The 19889-nt window shown below is 41.2% G+C and overlaps 1 protein-coding gene across 1 annotated transcript; it reads right to left on the minus strand.

Annotated features, from left to right (window-relative positions):
- Window positions 1–246: 246 nt before the first annotated feature.
- Window positions 247–19229, minus strand: ubash3ba (ubiquitin associated and SH3 domain containing Ba). Its single transcript, XM_080749021.1, has 14 exons — window positions 18710–19229; window positions 10152–10205; window positions 9276–9462; window positions 8133–8331; window positions 6836–7005; window positions 6036–6244; window positions 5225–5369; window positions 4380–4500; window positions 3493–3615; window positions 2866–2958; window positions 2417–2561; window positions 1546–1652; window positions 1180–1289; window positions 247–964 (listed from the first exon to the last, which is right to left on the minus strand). The coding sequence occupies exons 1-14, from the start codon at window positions 18838–18840 to the stop codon at window positions 827–829; spliced, it is 1932 nt and encodes a 643-aa protein (XP_080605147.1). The 5' UTR covers window positions 18841–19229; the 3' UTR covers window positions 247–826.
- Between the last annotated feature and the right edge of the window lie 660 nt (window positions 19230–19889).

A 19889-nucleotide genomic window follows, 5' to 3' on the forward strand; every position in this document is an offset into this window, starting at 1 on the left:
AGTATAATAGCCAGCTGTCTGAAGTTCTTCTGATGCTTTTAATTCATATACGCACGGACAGGCACAGCATACCGGTGCGTATAACAATGCCCATATAGACCTGGAAGGCATCTGTGTCACTTTAGAAGTTAACCACTTGACTTTAACCATTATGTTATACTTTAGCTATTCAAAAATAACAGATATACAAGCTCATAGCGCGGCACCGAGTGCCGCGCTATGAGCTTGTAGATCAGCTACTTTTGAAAAACCTGAAAATGTGGGCAAATCTTTGAATGATGTTGGTCCCTGGAAAAAAATATTTTGAGATGGGGGTCCGTGGTCAAATACATATAATTCTAGGGGTCCTTGTCCTTGACATGAAAAAGTTTGAGCGCCACCGATAAAGAAACATTTTTTTTTTTTTTCATTTTTATCGTCCTCAGGTCTACCAGAAGTACCAGAAGGACTTCGGAGTTCTGGCTATTACTTTCCTACTGTGAATCTTCGTAATCCGTGCACCCGGAAAACTGCATTATATACAGTCTGAGAGTGTTTGTTTTTAGTTTTCTACCGGAATCCCATATGCCACAGCGTAGTTTGACCAGTTAATCACTCTTGCGCCAATCACCATACAGTACCTTCTCAGTCATGAGCAGCGCATTTGAATAGATTTAACTCAATGAACGAGGGATTTCTTCTTTCTTCTTCTTTTACATGGCATTAGTGATGGAAGCCAGACATTTCATTTGGATTGGATTTAAAGCAGTGGGAAGAGAATAAATATTTGTTCAGCAGTTCAGGGCCAGTTTAGGGCCAGGCGACGGAGGGCCGCAGGGCACATGCCTCAGTCCTGCTGGAGCATTTCCCTCCAGTTGAAGCTGTGATTGGGTCCATGGGTCAGAGGCAAGATGGGTGGATCGACCAGCTGCCACACCCCTGTCTCTCCCACTTCCTCGCAAGCACAGAAACCCAGGTAGGGGATCTACAGATGTAAATACAGGAGGTAGATGTATTGTACATAATTCAGAGATATATATCAGAGAGAGAGAGAGAGAGAGAGAGAGAGATAGAGAGAGAGAGAGAGAGAGAGAGAGAGAGACAGACAGCATAAAGACAGGCCGCGGGGGCGAAATGTACAGGCAAGATGAGAAAACATGTCTGGAGTGTCTAGAGATAAATAAGGATCAGCTGACTGACCTTTCGAACAACTTGGACGAAGTCCTTGGAGTTCTGAGGGCTGAGGCCTTGCATCTGCCGAGTACAGGCCTCCAAGGAGGAAGCATGGGCCACGATCAGGACTGAGTTTCCTGTGTGAGGGAAGTAGACACAAAGGCACCACACACACACACACACACACACACACACACACACACACACACACACACACACACACACACACACACACACACACACACACACACACACACACACACACACACACACACACACACTGTTGGCTTACACTATATATAGAATCCTAACTAAACTGGGAACTTGCAGCACTGTTTTTCTTCACACATATTTTCATACAAAAAAAAGATGAGGATAGTAAGTGTGGATTACCGAGGTTTTTGCATTCGGCTAGGATGTCTCGCGTCACCTGGAAGCTCCTGCTGATGTATGTGTCGTAGGACTCTGACACTGCTAACTTACTGGCAGGGATATGAGGTCTTCGGGAGGGGAGAGAGTAGACAGCATCAGTAAACATCTGTTCACGTACAGCTGAAACAACTGAAACCCTTGAACCTTGAAGCAGAGATTCTTAACTTTTTAAAGTTTCAAGGATTGCCCCCGTAAGCCATGGACCACCATTTGATAATATTTTGTATCACCTTATTCTACCAGTAAACTGTAAAATCCAGTGTTCATGGAACTAGGAGTTATTCTCCATTTTTACACAGACCAATAAGGGTTCCTAACTATCAAATACTCAAGTAAAAGTACTCAAGAGTAATCCTTTTGAGGATCTGTACTTTTAAAGTAATTTTTAAATGCTCTACTTTTACTGTTACTTTGAGTAATTTAAATAGTAAATACTCTACTCTTACTTTGAGTAAAAAGAAAATGGACAATGAGTAATGAGTAAATGAAATTCAGGTTTTTGACATATGAATGCATTGGGACTGCTGCTCGCTAACCCCAGCAGGTGGCAGTAGTGCAGGAATTATGTGTCAGACCATGAATATTTGGTTGAGGTTGTTTTAGAACAAAGTCTCTACTTTGGTTACCTTACCTCTCAGCTGGGAATGTAGCTAATGCCCAGATGTAGAGCGGTCTATCTAGTTCAGAGTTATGGATGGGACCCATATAGACTCTTACGTTGATGCTGCAACCAGAATCTGCGTGGAGAATTTATCCACGAGAACCAGTGCCTTAAAGTCTATAGATATTATAATGAAAAGTTATCTTCACTGTTCTGATTGAGTTGGTTTACCGGTAGGTTGTGTCCACACTCAGGTTAGCAGCAGCTAGCTCAGCTGCAGGGATCCAGATAGGTAGTGCTGTGCCTGAAACCCACTTGGTCCACTCAAACAATCCAGGCTCTAATCGGATTGTTGTCTTCCCCTCCAGCTGGAGACCTGATAAATATTGTCTTTTAGTTTCATGTGAATGTTATTTCTGGACAAGAATAAGATCACAAATACACGTCACACCCCATAAACTTGAGATTGGGTCATGTGTCATCTGTATAATAGCAGGTGGGACTTGTATCTATCAAATCTCAAATGGATTTAACAACAAAGAGAGTGAAAGTGGCTAAAATGGCTAAAAAATTAAAAATGCTGGAGGGTAATTTGTTCAAAAGAAATAAAGAAAAGCTCCTAGAGCCCACAAAGAGAAAGAGTGGCAAACATGATGGTGGTTAAGACAATCAGATCCTACCTTGCAGAATATTCTGAGCAGTTTGAACACAGCGTAGTGAGGGAGAGCAGTAAACAAAGTCTATTTTTGTGTGGCTCTCCAATAAGGCTTCACCTGCGAGGAGCACATGATAACAAATACATATATTATTCATGATGAAAGCATTGCAAATGAAAAACAATTGCCATATCAAAATCCCATGAAAGAAATTCAATTGAATTCCTTACATAGTCTCTCCTGTAGCTATGCATGTATAGATTGATTAATGAATACGTTTTCAAGAGAGTCATTTGTTGTGTTTTAAGGTATCTTCATTACTGGCAACGGCATGCAAGTATGTTTTTCAGATTCGAATGCACCAGTGACTTACATCATTTTCCAGTATAGCCCAACCGTTGGGGTTGGGCTATGCTGGAAAATGATGTAAGTCACTGGTGCATTAATGAATTCCTTTCATTTGTAAGATGGAAAGTGAGGAAAGAAATCCTCCACTACCAGACCAAAGCTGGGTTTCCTGTTTTTTCTTGTTATTATATTTAACTAGAAACATTGTTTGCAGCATGTTGAAGCAGTAGATTCCACGCACACACACCCTATTTCCAGGTGTCATACCTAAATAGAAATTATTTAAAATGAAGAACTACCAACCTACAAGACGGGCCTGGGTGCAGCCAAACACAGTAATCGGACAATCTTTATCATAGTCCCGGTATCCTCCACTCCGTACTGGCAGACTGGGGGGCATGTTTAGATTAGAGCGAACATATCGGCCTGCACAAATAAGGAGACACACAAGACGAGAGATAAAGAGAGAGAGTGAGAGAGAGACAGACATAACATTTTACTTTACTAAGTAAAAGCATACAGACCAAGGAACAAAAAGGAGGATTGCCACTAATAAACAAGAACAAATGACATAAATGTCAATTATGACTGTGATAACAGTCTGAAAACAGGGCGGTCCCTCAAACTCCCCAGAAGGCGTTTTTTTCGTGCCCAGGCCGGCCAGGGATGTGCCTCGAAAGCCCGGATCCAACGAGCTGACCCCTGTCCCGGTAAGACCCACTGCCGGAAAGTATAGATCTACAAGCACCGAAAAGCCACCCGTGTCCTCTCTGAGGAGCACAGTGGGCTGCTAGGTTATATGGTAGCACACTAGCAATAACTAAAGCTATACAAGCACATATACATGAAATATACAAAGTTTTTGAAGGCTTGCAGATGATCTTCTAACATTGTTTCTGTTATTATCCTGTTCAGTGAAATGTGTGATTTCTAAGGTCACAGCACTCTGTCTGCCATATCGAAATCTGTGAGCGGCCCTCCAGAGCATCAAGCCATTCCGAACTAATAATCAAAAAGTCCTGCGACACGCCCAAATTATTAAGAAACACCCTTTTTTCGTGAAGAAACACAATTCTTCCACCAGCTAAATGTAGGACTGGTTACCCCAAATGTAAGATGAGAATATTCATTTTCACATTAATGTTTAATTTATCGATTTTATTTGTAAACAGAATTATGGTCAGACCCACCTTTGGAGTCAAAGCACTGAGCCACCCAATGTTTCCCAAACACCACGTCCATCCTCTCACCATGGCGACACACAAACAGACTCCTCTTCGGCAGGGAGGACTGGCTACTTGGCCTCAACATCTAAGAAAAAGAATAGAACCTTTGTTATTGCTACAGGTAGCCGTCAGATCACTGTAATAGCTTTTCTACATACTGTACCATATAGGGGAAGGAATATCATACAAAGATAGCACTTTGAACGGATTTGGTGTTCAGGACAATACCCATGGTGCATCTTGTGAACAGCCAGAGCAGGATAAGTTCAGGCATCAGTTTGTTTACAGATGCACAATTTATGCGTTTGGTGTGGTTATTATGGTTTAGGGCAGTGGTTCTCAAACTTGGGGTCCCCAAATTATTTTGGGGGGTCCCCAAAGTGTATAAAGGGTATCTGCACATTTATAAAGTGACAATTTAAGGACTTTCAAGACCGTTTAAATACCAAACTGGCCAAACTGTCAAATATTAAGTAAGCAAGAGTCGAACATTGTGAAAATAGCCGATCTACATGCTCACAACGCCTCGCAACGTGATGCGTTCCGAGCATGCAGATCGGCAATTAGATCTTCTATTTTTCATTAAATGTAACACCTACAATTCCAAGTGCTTGTCCCCAGTTCAAATATGTTTATTTTGGGGGTCACGGCCAAAAAAGGTTTGAGAACCCCTGGTTTAGGGTAATGATCAGAATCGAGATTGTGCTTCACTCAGCTTCACTTACTGTATAGCTCAAATGCATGCTGGGTATCGTCCTGCTAACCTACCTAACCTAACCTAATGTCTACCCTTACACACTGCACTGTACCTGGAGTGGTGGACAGAGAACAGTAAGGCTGGGTGGATCTCCAGGGTTCTCCAGGAGACCACCATCCTGCTGTCCATCAAATAACAGTCCAGCCACAGGACTGGCAGCGTTGGATGGAGAGGCACAGTTGAGAAAGGAGTGAGACCTGAGAATGAGACGCACACACAACTGAGCTCAGAGTGAAACGCTTAACCACTTAAGCCCTATGTAATACTTCTACAAGCTTGTCTACAAGCTATGCATTATTGTGAGCTTGTAGATCTGCTATTTTTGAACATTGCTGATCGTTTTCACCCATAATGGACAAGCTCAAAACAGGGATGACAGGTTCAAAGCTGTTCATGAAAATGTATAATCTTTATTATTACATTTAAAAGATTTGTATTGTCAAAGAGAGTGCCAAACTAAGCTGACGGGCTAATGAGGAACCAGTGTTCATTTAGACTGTGTTCATCGACTACCTTTTTTCACTAGTGAAAATTAAATAAAAACCAAGACTAAATATATAGACAAAATGTTATGGAGGGACTAGTGGAGAAGAGATCCAGTAGAACTAAAAGTCAAGTCGTTTTATGTTTGCTTGCACTCGGGTGTTGCACTCACTCAAATAACAGATCTAATAGTACAAGGTCACAACACGTGAGCATGCAACCACGTGTAAAATCAGCCAAAATACCATTAATTTTCGTCTACAAAATAAACTGTAGATTTAGTCGACTGAAACTAGACTAAAACTAAAAGCTTTCAGATGACTAAAACTAAATCCAAATCTGCTGTCAAAATGACCACTGTGTGGAAGGAGTGTCCTTACCCGTGGACCACCCAGGTGTCGCACTCGTCGGCACGGCTGACGTAGTTCTCAGGCAGGAGGCCAGACAGGCCGGTGGCCAGGGAGGTCCCGTACACCCAGCCCTCGCTGGCCGTGCCCTGCTCCACTGGGGACATGAAGATGAAGTCCCCCTGCAGCAGCTCCAGCTCATCCTCATTCTGAGGCGCGTACGGGTACATCACTTGGAGCGTCTGGAGAAGGACAGAGTGTCACCCGGTGGTCGGAACGCGAGAGTTGATGTACAAAGTAACCAACTGCTTAGGACAACTTTGTTTTTTCTTTACAACAAGGGTTCGTGTTTTAGATCAGTGGTTCTCAACCTGTGGGTCAGGACCCCCAGGGAGGTCCCCAAATTATTTTGGGGGGTCCCCAGCTGATTAACTTAATGTGCAACATTGTTTTCTCACTCAACAGTAAACAAACCAAAATAACGTTTAAGTTTATAGAGGGTATCTGCACAATCCTAAAGTGACAATTTAAGGACTTTTTAATACCTCTAAAATGAGAAATTAAACATTGGCCAAATTGTCAAATATTGGAGGCAGAAATTGTGAAAATAGCAGATCTACATGCTCACAACGCCTCGCAACGCGAGGCGATGTGAGCATGTAGATCTGCAATTTTTCACAATAGAACCATGTTATACAAAATGTAATGCCTCAACTCTTAGTGCTCGTCAGGGTGGTGGGGGATCCCCAGTTAAAATGTGATTATTTTGGGGGTTGCGGCCTGAAAAGGTTGAGAACCACTGTTTTAGATAGCATTGGTGCAAAACCTTTTACCTCATGATTAGCAAAGCGAATATCCCGGGAGAAGAGCACGGCCAGCCAATCAGAGCCCAAAGAGACATCGATGCTCTTGGCCAACTTCTCCAACACCGTCAGGTGACTGGTCTGGAAATGGTAAGCCAACGTGAGATGGAATTGCTTTTTATTGAGTTCCACATGAACATCTAGACAAAAGGAGAAATGGAGACAGGGAGTCATATAGAGGCATTTTAATGCTATAAATACATACATTTATGCCACACGTAATAACACATGCAGGGGAACACACTATTCTTCCCAGTTCAGGACCCAGACTGAACAGGCATGGTGAGCAACCTGTAGGAATCGCTATACGACAGAGATCTCCCTCCCTGCCCCTCTCCTTAGCCTGGGATCCCGTCACTTTTTGGGGTTTGATCCGGTCGGCAGCAGAAACCACTCTATGTCATGTTGTAGTCCTCAAAGGACTACAATTTGTCCAGAAAGATCAAACCGGATTCAGTTTTAACCCAAAATAATTCCCCTGCGCTCAAGGACATACTTTTAGGGCCTACCTAATAAACCCCTTGATGCGAGGTAGTTTTGCTTTTGGGAAATTCGTTTGGTATATGCATCTTTTAGTCCAACTCGTAGCAACTGGCAAGACTACACTACTTAGGCTACTTGAGCATTTTAATAGGGATTGGGGAAACAAACGGGGTAACCAAAACAAAGCTCGTGGTTTCCGCCTAGACCGGATCAAGCATCTCATAAGCGCAGGATAATGCACTGTGGGCTGTACTTAAAATTTAAGTACAGCACACAGTGCATTATCCTGCATTTAATGGTGTAAATGTAACACGTTTTTCTATAATTTCTATTATTTTCTCAATACTGACTTCCTCCCAGCGCATTATCCCTTCTGTAGCACCCACGTACCTATTTTGGGCATGTCATATTAGGCGAAATGATGTCCAAACATTTCAACAGTTTTCCAACGTTTACCAAATGTACAAGCTCGCAACACATTTTGCAACGCATTATAACGTCACTGTCGGGCAGAAACCTTGTATCTCCAAGTTTCAAATTTGTAGTTTTTTTTTTGTAAAGTAAGCCCTGCTTCATCATACAAGACTGTCGCACAAAACTAGTGAAAATAGCAGATCTACAACGGTGCCAAGGCGTTGTGTGCTTGTAGATCGGCTATTTTCACTATAATTCATTTTCAAAATGTTAAATACAAAACAAACGTTTTTGGACATTTTCACCCGACAACGAAGATAAGCTTGTAGATGGGCTATATTTCCATATTTTTTTAAATTGGGGCTCAAACCTGCTTTAGCAGCCGCCTCAGTGGCAAAGTCAGCAGCGAAGGTCTGCAGCACCTCGGCCACTTGCTCCTCCACAAAGAGGCCGATGAAGTTTGAGGAGGTGTAGAGCTCCAGGGGGAGGGGGACGGGGAAGCGGCCCCTCCACTTTGCCACGGTGGTCTGGAGAGCCTCACACAGAGCCTCTACCTTGGCATCTGCACACTGACCACAGGGGAGGGAAGAGAAACAAGCAGAGAGTCAGTCAGTCAGTATGAACATATTCCAACGGTTAAAATATCGCTGTTGTCGGGTGGAAACCGTGTACCGGACCCGGTATGTCCAAAACCGTTCATTTTGTATTCACGATCGATTAACCTAGTAATTGATAAGCAGCGTTTTTTAGGCCCAAATGGAAAACCGAAAATGAGAGCAGAAACATAATTGCCTTGATGTATATAACATTAACGAGCTTCAGCTGGACACAGACACACACACACCTCCCCTTTGCAGTGCTCTATGGCAGAGGTTCTCAACCTTTTCCAGTTGTGACCCCCAAAATAATCATAATCAAAATAATAATTTGGGGACCCCCCCATGGGGGAAACTTGGAGATACAAGGTTTCTGCCGACAGTGACGATATGTCAATATAACTATGTGATAGCTGGATTACTGCTCTTTAGAAGTATATTCGTCATTTTGCAATGTTAGTCACTCTCTCTCTCTCTCAATGGATCTGGCTTCTTGGACCATCTGATGTTTATGATAAGAATGAGAACCATGTTGGATTGACTAACATGGCAACTTTACTTTCTCAAAATAATACTCAGATCCAGGACTGAAATGAAAACAAACTCTGGGACATGACATTATGGGCCCTATTTTCTTCCATGCCTTACTCCTTATCCCTAAACTTCTTTGCCTTTTTGAACTATTTTGATATATTTTTTTAAATAGTTCAAATAGCTGATCTACAAGCTCACAGCGTGTCGATGTACAGTAGATCACATGAGGCATGGACGAAAATATAGCTCTATGTGTATAACCCTGGAGCATGCAACAGCCTAATTATCCTATATATACCAAATCATATACAGTATATCAATATAAAGGTACCAACAAAGTGATACTAATTCAGTTAGAGAGAGAGAGCAAGACTGAGACTGACCATGAAGAACTGGCAGATGGTGATGTGAGGGAAGATGTTGTGGGCCTTGTTCTTGCCACAGCTGAGGCGGGACTGCTGCCAGAACTGTGTGAGCTGTTGGAGCAGTGGTCCACTGGGCCGCAGATACAGGACATACTCCCTGGGCAATGGGTCATCCAGGAATGGGTCGTCCACATGGGAGAAGAGCCTGGACCAATGGACAGGACATGTAAATGTGTCATTGAATAGGGAGGAAAATGGGTCCAGCAGAGGGCATCAATGCTATACAGCTAGTTTAGTTACACCTGAACCAATAGATCAGGGGTCTTCAACGTTTCCAGGCCAAGGACCCCTTAGTCGAGAGAGAGCTGAAGCAGGGACCCCCACAACCTGTTCATAGATTCCATATAGTTTCATTGTTTGAGAGCACAATCATCAGTGTATTTTGGATTCATGTCAATTTGTGTTGTCAGATAGTATTTTTAACCACTTGAACCGTCAATACATAACTTGACATTTCACTCTGTACTTAGTCTGCACTTTTCCCCCTCTACACCAAACGTCTTTGCCGAAAATAGCCGCTCTACAAGCTCACAACGCCTCGCAGCGTTGTGAGCTATTAGATCTGCTATTTTTGGCTAAAGTTCTCAGAATATGGATGCTAGGGTTCAAGTGGTTAATATTAAAAAGGAGAAAAAAAGTTTCTATTCACATAAAGATTTGGAGGACCCCCTGTAATAACCCTGAGGACCCCCTAGGGTTCCCGGACCCCCTGTTGAAGACCCTTGCAATAGATTGAATGATTACCATTTTGACAAACGTGTAATATTGCACTTCATTCATGTATAAATAATATACAGTTATACACGACTGTGTGAGATGTCTGTGTGTTCTCACCAATCACACGCCGCCTGAACGTTTTTGCTTCCTGTGGACACCAGAGCTTTCAGCCTGCAGAGAGAACAGAGAGCCATCAAAACACTGCACAAAATCAATGGTTACGGTGTCCTTTCACAATAAAGAAAACCACTGCCCATGTCTTCTAAAAACACAATTTAAAAATACTACTACTGGACCAAATGATCATTTTAATCCCTCTCATATTATCTCTAAATAATATGATAACGTGAGCCGCCACTGCCACCACTGTTGCCACCAGGAGGTACACTGGTTCCCAGTTCGATCCCTGGCTCCCCCTGAGTTTGTTTTAAATGTCCTTGAGCAAGTCACTGAACCCCTATGCTGCTGCCAATGGACAGGTTAGTGATTTGCATGGTTTCCTCTGCTGTCGGTGTGTGCATGTGTGTGTGAATGTAATGCACATAGTAATGTGCTTTGGATAACAGCACCATATACTGTAAAGGTATTATTTACCATTTCACCATATTACTGGCTTTAGAGGAATTGTTGCAAAATAGGTATTATTTAAAATGAGGTAACTGCAGGCCTATGTGTTTCTAAATAATGCTGACAATAATATGATTATCAGATATGTTTGTAAAAGGAATTTGGCTTGTCGAGGTTGGTGCATTACACTGAAGCAACAGTATAGAAGAAACATTTAAAATGTTTACAACTATTTACTCAAAATGTTCAAGCATCATGAGGAAGTGAAACCATATTTACATTCCACATAGCAGTATACACATACCTTCCCTTGTATATGTTTGGTGTATGGGGGCCAGTGGGGTATGCCTTCAGATATTCAAAAGTAGACAATATACAAGATTGGTCTGTCTTGTAGACAGGCAATTTTCAAAACATAAAAAATGTAGAAAAAGTGTGAAAACTTTTGAATGATTTTGAAACGTTTCAACATGAATATTCTTATATTTTCCGTGGCCAAATACATATACATTTGGGGGTCCTTGACACGAAAATGTTGGAGAACCATTGGGACAATAATCTCTCGAGAAGAGACTTATCTATGAAAAGGAACAAAACAGCGAGGGCGTTCCCTTTGATTTGACGATGGTTAGCCAGATTGCTGGGACAATGACTGAAAGTGCAGTTTATCCATTATCTTCTCAAGTGTCTGTCAGTAGGTTTACAAACAATAACAAATTACATAAGTAATGTCATCGTGACTGGTATACCAGGTTAATTACACCAACGTTGTTTCATTTTGTGTAAGCGAGCCCATCTGGCCAGGCACATAGCTCGGCATACAGGAAATGCTGTTAAAATGTAGCCTATACCACATTGCTGAATGTATTTGTTCCACATTATACATTAATTTACTAACTAACCAGTAAGCTACTGCTCCTGTTAACACTAGTTATTCTATTAGTGACACGCACAGCAACTCTTTTCATATGTGTAATTCTTTTCTTTTTTACCTTTATTTATATAAAGTTGAAAATCCCACTGAGATCAAGATCTCTTTTACGAGGGAGACCTGTTCTGGAGCTTTCTTTCCTGAAACAAGGAAGAACTGATTACAGTATTCTTAAGTGCTCAAAAACGAATTAGTGTCTTTTTATAAAACCTCTGAAACCATGGGCTGCCTCTTAAGGGACTTACTGATAAGACAGCTCTGACATGATTTGATATCCCAGAGTATTATGGCATTCAGGCCTTCTGAAACACACCCTGGCCCACTGACCTTCTCATAATTCTGTGGTTCTCCAACTTTTTTATGCAAGGGAATCCCCAAATTGAGGTGATGAAAGTCGGGGGGACGGAGATACACCTAAACCTAACCTTAACCCCAACCTCAGTAAACTAACGCTGGTGAAGGCTAACCTGGTGAAATGCTAACCTGCCGACGCTGGTGAATGCTAACGTGGTGAATGTTAAACTGGTCGGACCAACGGTGCTTAACCCTGTTGCTTTTTTGATACACTCGGACTGAAATACCTGCAAAAAACACTCTCCCGATAGCTTAAGTGGTGTTGTTAAAGTAAAGTGTCAGTTGTACTCTGCAAGCCAAAGAGTACATCTTCATGATGTCACTGATCACATGACCCCACAATCAATCCTCCACTTCTAGGCAACACAGAATGGGGCGACTTAAAAAAGAAATAGAATATACATATATATATATATATATATATATATATATATATATATATATATATATATATATATTATATATATATATATATATATATATATATATATATATATATATATATATATATATATATATATATATATATATATATATTATATTACATTTGTAAACTGCAGCCAGCGGTATTTGTCACCAACAGACCAAATGCAGCACTCCAATTGGCTATAACGTCCCCCAGTCCAGGGGATCTTAACGTCCGCCCAGCCCATGGATCTGTAACCCTACACCAGCCCATACAACAAGCCTGCACCAGCCTGCAAGCAGCTGTTGTCACGGTTACGCTCCACCCAGCCCACGCTGGCCACTCCCAGCCCACTCAGCCCACTCAATCTCAGAGGCAGCTGATCCACACAAGAAAGATTTGCGGACAACACCGGAAGTGCGTCCGGCGGTCAAATATGTCCGACCGGAAATGTGCGCTGCGGCACAATAGTTCCGCCACAATAGTTCCCCCCCATTTTTTTTTTTTTTTATTAATTTTTTTTTTTTTTATTATTTTATATACATTTTAAAACAAACAAACAAATCTGTTGGAATCTGTTGGAACAAATCTGAAATTCCATAAATAAAAATGTATAATTAAGAAGTAAGGAAAATAGCCGATCTACAAGCTCACAACGTGCTTAGATCTGCTGTTTTCACTCGTTTGGGTCCCAGGCAAATGTCTCATTTCTCTTTGGGGTCTCGGGCTAAAACGTTTGGGAACCACTGGCCTAACTGACGGATGGCTCACAGCTTGCTAAACTCCCTCACCTCAACCAACTTTTTGGCAGACAAGCTAGCTTGCTAAACGCCCTCACCTCAACCAACCTTTTCTTGCATACCTTTAATGGCATATATAAGCTTTAGTCTGTGAACCAAAAGAGAAGAATATGATTGCCACTCCTGTTCAATTGAAATATTTTATAAATAGACCGCTCCATGCAAAGTCAAGCTAAAATGAATAACTGTACTGGACTTTATGATATTACTGTATTCCTGGGCCTGTGTTTCTCAAAACCTTTGTATATGTACTATTAAGGGACAACGATGTTCACCGGTCACCAGCAGACCTCCATCAGAGAGGAGAGAACTGTGAGTGTTGTGCCACTCTTGATGTTCACATTGAATGAGCTATTTTTAAATCTACCCCACTGACAGGGCCCTAGATACGGCAAAGTCTGCTAACCCTGGGGCACTGCGCCCTGCTAGAGCTACACATGTTAGCTAGGAAAGCCCTGGCTTCAACACCCGACCAGATGGCTCACCCAATTTCACACAATGCAAAAATAACACCCATATGCAGGCCACACTTTAATAATAAGGCCACAATACACACGTTCAAATGACAGACTTTTCAAAATTCTGGTGCAAATCTGCAGATTTCTTTTTAAATGGGAACATTTTTAAATTCACTTTATTATCCATAATCTCTATCATGCCAGATTATAGACACTAAAGTCTAGAGAAGAGGAAAAGTAGCTGATATTATTTAATAAAGCATTGTAGGATTTACCAGAATACAGCTGTGACTAACATCAAAAGACTGTATTATAAGATTGGATTGCTTGCAGTACATACTGTAAATACTATAAATATAGTAGACATACAACAAATATAATACTTTGATAGCCTAGCCGAGATAGGCCGTCCAGCCATTGAGAAACCATGAAATACATGAGAAACAGTGATGGACAAACTGCCCTAAATAAGTATGTGTCTAACCCATAGGCCTCTCCTTGGCTCTAAGCATCTGAATGATTTATTTATAAACTGCATTTCCTGTTCAAGGCTAACCAAGGATAAAATGTTTGGAGAGTGAATGATGCGAGGGAAATCTCTCTGGATTAGGAATAACTCTAAAGCCTTTCTTATGATTTTGGAAGGGGGGGGCATTATGCTTAAAACTTCAACTACAAAACAATGGCCATTTTATTTGTTTCAACAAATGACAATGACCGTCAAAAGACTAAGGCTTCTATTTAATCTGTAAGCCATTACTGAAGCCTTTATTTCACCTGCTCATCATAACTGCTAACAGGCTCTTGTTTCAACATCAAATTGTACCTTTGTCATCATGACTGTCTGATGCATGTTTCAAAGTTTGAATGTTTAAAAGCAGTGTAATCTCTTTACTAGTTTCTTATTACACTGTTAAAGGGTGCATTCTGTTACCCAAGGCAATGTTTTTTAGTTAAACATTGTTTACGCAATCAGCATAAACCTAACATAGTTTGATTTCACTGTACCCTATCAATATCTGCTACACAAATTACTACGCTTTCACTACTAGACATTGATTGAATTCATAGATTACCCTAGTAAAAACAACAGCAATGCCAATGTGGTAGATTGTCTGCACTGAATTCAACCATAGACCACCCCAATAGAGCAACACTCATGTGCACATTTTGACTGCATGTATGCAACAACACACACAGCTCCCGAAGGCCCCTCCTCTACTCAGCTCTATGGGGAAATACACACTTCCTGTTTACAAGCCGACAGCAAGCACACATCACTAACCACTTATCACACTAACAGTATACAGCGAGACCCGCTAGTGTGCAACACTGAACTGGACCTTACACTCTCAGGAGAGGCCTTTCAGCAGAGGAAACACTGGTCTCAACCCAGTCTGGTCAGCTATAAATGGGCCTGGTGAACTCACTCAGAGCCAAAGGGAAGGCAAGGCACTTCTTCCACTATTTGTGGGTCTTTTCAATGACTAAGTGAGATCAGCCTAAACTGGCTATGAATAACACAGGACTGCTCTCTGACTGTATGGTCAATATTATATGATCCCTCATATAATTGTACTCAGCTTTTTTACTTTACAGCTTCAAGCAAAATAGGCTTTGAATTGGTCTAGTTGCATATCCCAAGCAGGTCCAGATGAGCGAGTTGTTGTGGCCCCTTTCCATTGCATAGTCCTGACTTGGCAAGTCACGGCTCTAGTCTAGACAGTTTTTTGCCTTTCCCATTAGTACCTGGAAATAGGTACCAGGTCATTTGAGGTCATTTTTAGTGGTGTTGTGCCAAAAGTTCCAAGCAAGTCAAGTGGGGCTAAGCTTAATAGGGATTTGTAACACTGCTGACTACTGAATAATCCTCATTAGTATCACACAGACATGGTCATGGATGGTCATGCTTTCTATTTCCTCTGAATGGCAAGGTAATAGTGACCCAAAGATTGTTGCAAGAAACAAGACTATAGACCCAAGAAGAGAGAGCTACAGTATGTAGATCTATTATAGATATATTATAACATTGTATACATTCATGAGAATTTCTGTAATGTGCATTTATGTTGTGTTGCATCTTTATTCTACTAATGGCTACTGTAACAAATTAATTTCCAATAAGGGATCAAATGTAATGGACTAATTACAATTTTAAGAGGAAGAAGAAGACCTTAGATCTACTGTATGAACTGTTGTTACCTACTGCAGGACTGTCTTCAAATATAATAAAGAAACAGGATCATCTGCAATAACACAGTATGTATGTCTACTACTGCGGCCCACAGTATCCCAGCGACTGAATTGGCTTTCCCAACAAACAGTATGTAGTTCGATTTATTTTTTAAAGTTAGAGTTTGCGGACCCTAATGCTGGATAGGAGGGAGTGGAGGGCGGTGATCCAGGAGTCCCGAGTTGGTGTCGGCTAGCCTGTATCCTTACATTGCATTGCATGTTTACATGTTTGATAGCACACAAAAGACAACTTTGAGTATGGAGTATAGTAACTTTAGAGCATATTTATCATATTAAATCAAAATAAACTGTATTCAGAAACAGTTCATGAATGTTTTTATGTATAAAACACAGTTACTCTCTAGGCAGAGAGAGGCGGCTATATCATATACACTAAGTATAGGTATCATCAAACTCTTCACAGAATAAGTGATGGATTGTTTTTAAATTTCTGATTAAAGATAAACACAAACAGTTAACTATGTTCTGCTTGCATTTCACAAACAAGTTTGTCATCACCCCAGACTAAGATGTTCATTTTTATCTCATGACCATCTTCTCACCACACTCTATAAACAACTATAGAATATACAGCTTACATCAGACCACTGAACAGGAAATGAAAACAAGAGGCATTGAACAACTTCAGCCTTCGATTGAATCATTTGTCATGTTCTCCGCTGGATTCAGGCTAATCTATACTTCAGCAAGTGTGCATCATGGTTGCGAAGAAATGTAAATTAGTTTTACGTTTCCAACCTGCCTCAAACCACAACATCCTACACAACAATCCCTCCAGCAGCACAGGGAGGGATCAGCGACTATCTAGCTGGCTCCCATCTGATTAGACCGGTCAATTCCTGAATGATTCAGCAGGAATTCCTCCCATACAACAGAAGGGCTTTTCAGATTCATGGTTCCTATGGTTCAGGCAATCCCCAAACACAATGTGACTCTTGTCCCCTGGAGCTATGACAAGCCAAGCCTCTGATATTCCTTATCTCAAACTGTGTAGAAAGTGAAGTTCAGTTTGCCTCTGTGAGCGTGTGTTATGAAAAGAATGTTATGCCTAAACACACTCTGAAAATGCTGTCTTAACTGATTGCAGATTACCTGTACAGTTATAAACGATTAACTTGTTATTAATAACACGTAAGCGACAGCGACTGATTAATTGTAGTTGTTACTTGCTTGATGACTATGGTTCCTCTTTGTTTAAACCTGAGTTGTTTTAATGCAAGCATACTGATATGGCAGCCACTATGGCTTGACATGTATATGCAGTTGTATTAACAAGTTTGTAGATGATCAATGTCATTTTTCTAATACTGTTAATTATTTGATATTTAAAAATCCAATATGCAATACATTGGTTAAAATGACATTGTATTGAAAATAATGTTGGTTTTATTGCTACCAGAAAATTATGACTACTGAGCACACTTTGCTGTCATCTTCACAAATATTGTTCTTTAAGTATGAACAGCATGCACTATTTATTATCACAAAGCTCCTTTTATTTGTCAATTAATATTATAATATTGGTGCCCATCAAATGTCTATTGTATTGATATAGCAAGTGTAATAAAAGTGATAAAGAGATACAAATCATAGTGTTGTGACTTGTGAAATCAATTAAGCAGAGGGACATTTTTATATTTGTTCTTCTTCATATCTCACCTGAATGGTGCTGCTGTCTTTCGGTAATTTTTTGTAGCTGCCAATACGGTAGTTGCCAATTCTATTTCCGCAGGCCACCCTTCATGTCCAACCACAGGGTCGGCCACAGCTCTCAAGTTTTAGTATTTGCACAACACTTCAACAAAACTGACACAATAGTCTTCTGGTTGGAGCAATATTTCTCTACCACACTGCCACTGACTTATAGCAGTTAAGACACTGACATAGTTACTTCTAGAGACTCATGCAATTGTTTGACAGCCACTATAAAGTATGCACAACCAAGGTCGAGTTATTGTATTCAATGTGCCAGTCACAGTTCCTAGTACAGGAAAAGATGATTCAGACATGAGGCTGAGCACTGGAACAGGATTCAGTTGAGCTCAGTCGGTCCCTTCCCAACTTTGTTTGGAATAACTATCAAGAAACAGAAAGGTTTGTTCATCATCATCCAACCTGGTTTCTCTCGATGTCATATGATGAAACCATCTGTTGAGTTTGTGAACATCCTGTGCAGGGTCCAGGTTTTATCTTGCATGGGTAGCAAAAGTAGTAGGTAATATAAAGACGTGCTTTGTAATATAGCACAATGGAAAATAAAAAAAATCCTTGATTCACCAACACACAAACACCACAATGACATCAGTGTTAAGTTAACATTATTATTAGGCTATTATTATTATATTTTGAAACTAAGTTGTTGTTGTTAATGCAGCACTAGGCAAAATGTGAGGATTCTATGCTTATTATAAATATGAAGCCACTTCAGGCAGCCCTATATGTGTGTGTGTGTGTGTGTGTGTGTGTGTGTGTGTGTGTGTGTGTGTGTGTGTGTGTGTGTGTGTGTGTGTGTGCGCGTGTGCGTGTGTGTGTGTGTGTGTGTGTGTGTGTGTGTGTTTTGCAACGCGTTGTGAGCTTGTAGATCTGCTTTTCAAACGTGTTTTATACATGTTATACATTTGAAAACTTGTGAAACAGGACATTCTACACAATGAGTACTTTCTACTTTTGGTACTTTAAGTAGGCTACATTTTATACCAATACCTTTGTACTTTTATTCAAGTAAAGTTTCATTCCTGACTTTTACTTGTAACAGAGCATTTCTACATTGCAGTATTGATAGTTATACTTGTGTACTTTTCCCACCACTGCTATGAGCGTCGGCAGCTGGATCCACTGTTGACTTGAGACAGTAATAGCATCATAATAGCACCGGTAGGAAAGAGAGACAGGCTCATACTCACGCCCTGGTCTTTGGGAAGCCCATGGACAGCAGCACGTCCAGCGCAGACCCATGTTTGATGGTACCTGGTCGGTTCTGACGCTGCCTCCGAGGAGTCACTTTGGAGTACAGATCTTCTTGTTTAGCTGCCATAATAATAACTCAGATGTCCAGTGGCATGTCACTCTTCTTCGGATCCACTTATATAAAATATGGAAGCAGAAAAGAATTCAATACGTGCTTATTTGGCGTGTTATTATTATTAAGCGGAAGAATCTACCACACACACACGCCAACCCCTGGGAAGAGAAGAACATGTTTTTTCTTTGCCAAAAGGTCTGAACATAAATAAGCTGCCTCCTTCAGATGACTCGCACATTACAGCCAGAACCATTAGAAGGGGGTCAGCCATCGGAAGTCACTTTTGCTCTTTCACCCATCATCGGCCCGATTCACATTCCCCGACCGAGAGACGAAAATGCACGGTTCCTACTGGTCCCTGGCATCCGGTATTCCGAACTAAATGGTCAGATGTAACCATACTTCCCTTTATCCTCGAGAATGTCTTATTTATGAATGGATTTTTTTTTTGAGTGAACGACGATTCAGCCCGTAAAAGGTTGCAGTGCCGAACAGCCGCTGCCCCACCCCCTTTATTTAAAGAGACAGTATCCTGTCTACTCTGTACCATAGGTCTGTTACTCTGTAGCGATGCAGTGGGACGATGGAGGGAGATCAGACACATTTAAGTCATCATGTAGATAGAAGAACTGAAGTCATCTTATACAACACAGTTAACAATCTTTTAGTGTGAGTTTAGGCAAATGTTGTGGAAAAAATTGCGTCTGTTTTTATTGTCCAAACTTCCTGTCTGTGTGGGCGTTCACCCTTCCGCATGTGTCGTCCCCATCAGGGTGGGCTGGGCTCCACGAACACTGGAAGAACCAGAGTAGATGGTGAGCGAGCCTACTCCACGCGACTGCCTGTTACCATAGAAACCAATAGGCGAAACTCATTCTTGCACAATATGCTCTGGTGAAAGTGAAGGGGTGGTGTATTTGACACTAATCAGTAAGCCCTGCTTTGAGCATCCCATGAACTCTTTTTGAATGGCCATCCACTGAATGTGTCAATGAGTAAGCCAGGTTTCGTGCAGGTGAATGACACTGACACATTGAAGAAACATTATGGTAAAGTCAAGG

This window comes from Nannobrachium achirus, assembly GCF_963921795.1.
Source record: "Nannobrachium achirus genome assembly, chromosome: 19".
NCBI lineage: Eukaryota > Metazoa > Chordata > Actinopteri > Myctophiformes > Myctophidae > Nannobrachium > Nannobrachium achirus.

Bases quoted from the DNA above. Each gene is read 5' to 3' on its own strand.
- ubash3ba (XM_080749021.1), bottom strand. From the start codon at position 18,840: ATGGCAGCTAAACAAGAAGATCTGTACTCCAAAGTGACTCCTCGGAGG. The intron at 9,463-10,151 runs GTGAGAACACAC...CCATTGGTCCAG, and splicing joins GTTCAGGCGGCGTGTGATTG to GCTCTTCTCCCATGTGGACG. The intron at 1,653-2,416 runs GTAAACCAACTC...CCCCTCCCGAAG, and splicing joins AGTGTGGACACAACCTACCG to ACCTCATATCCCTGCCAGTA.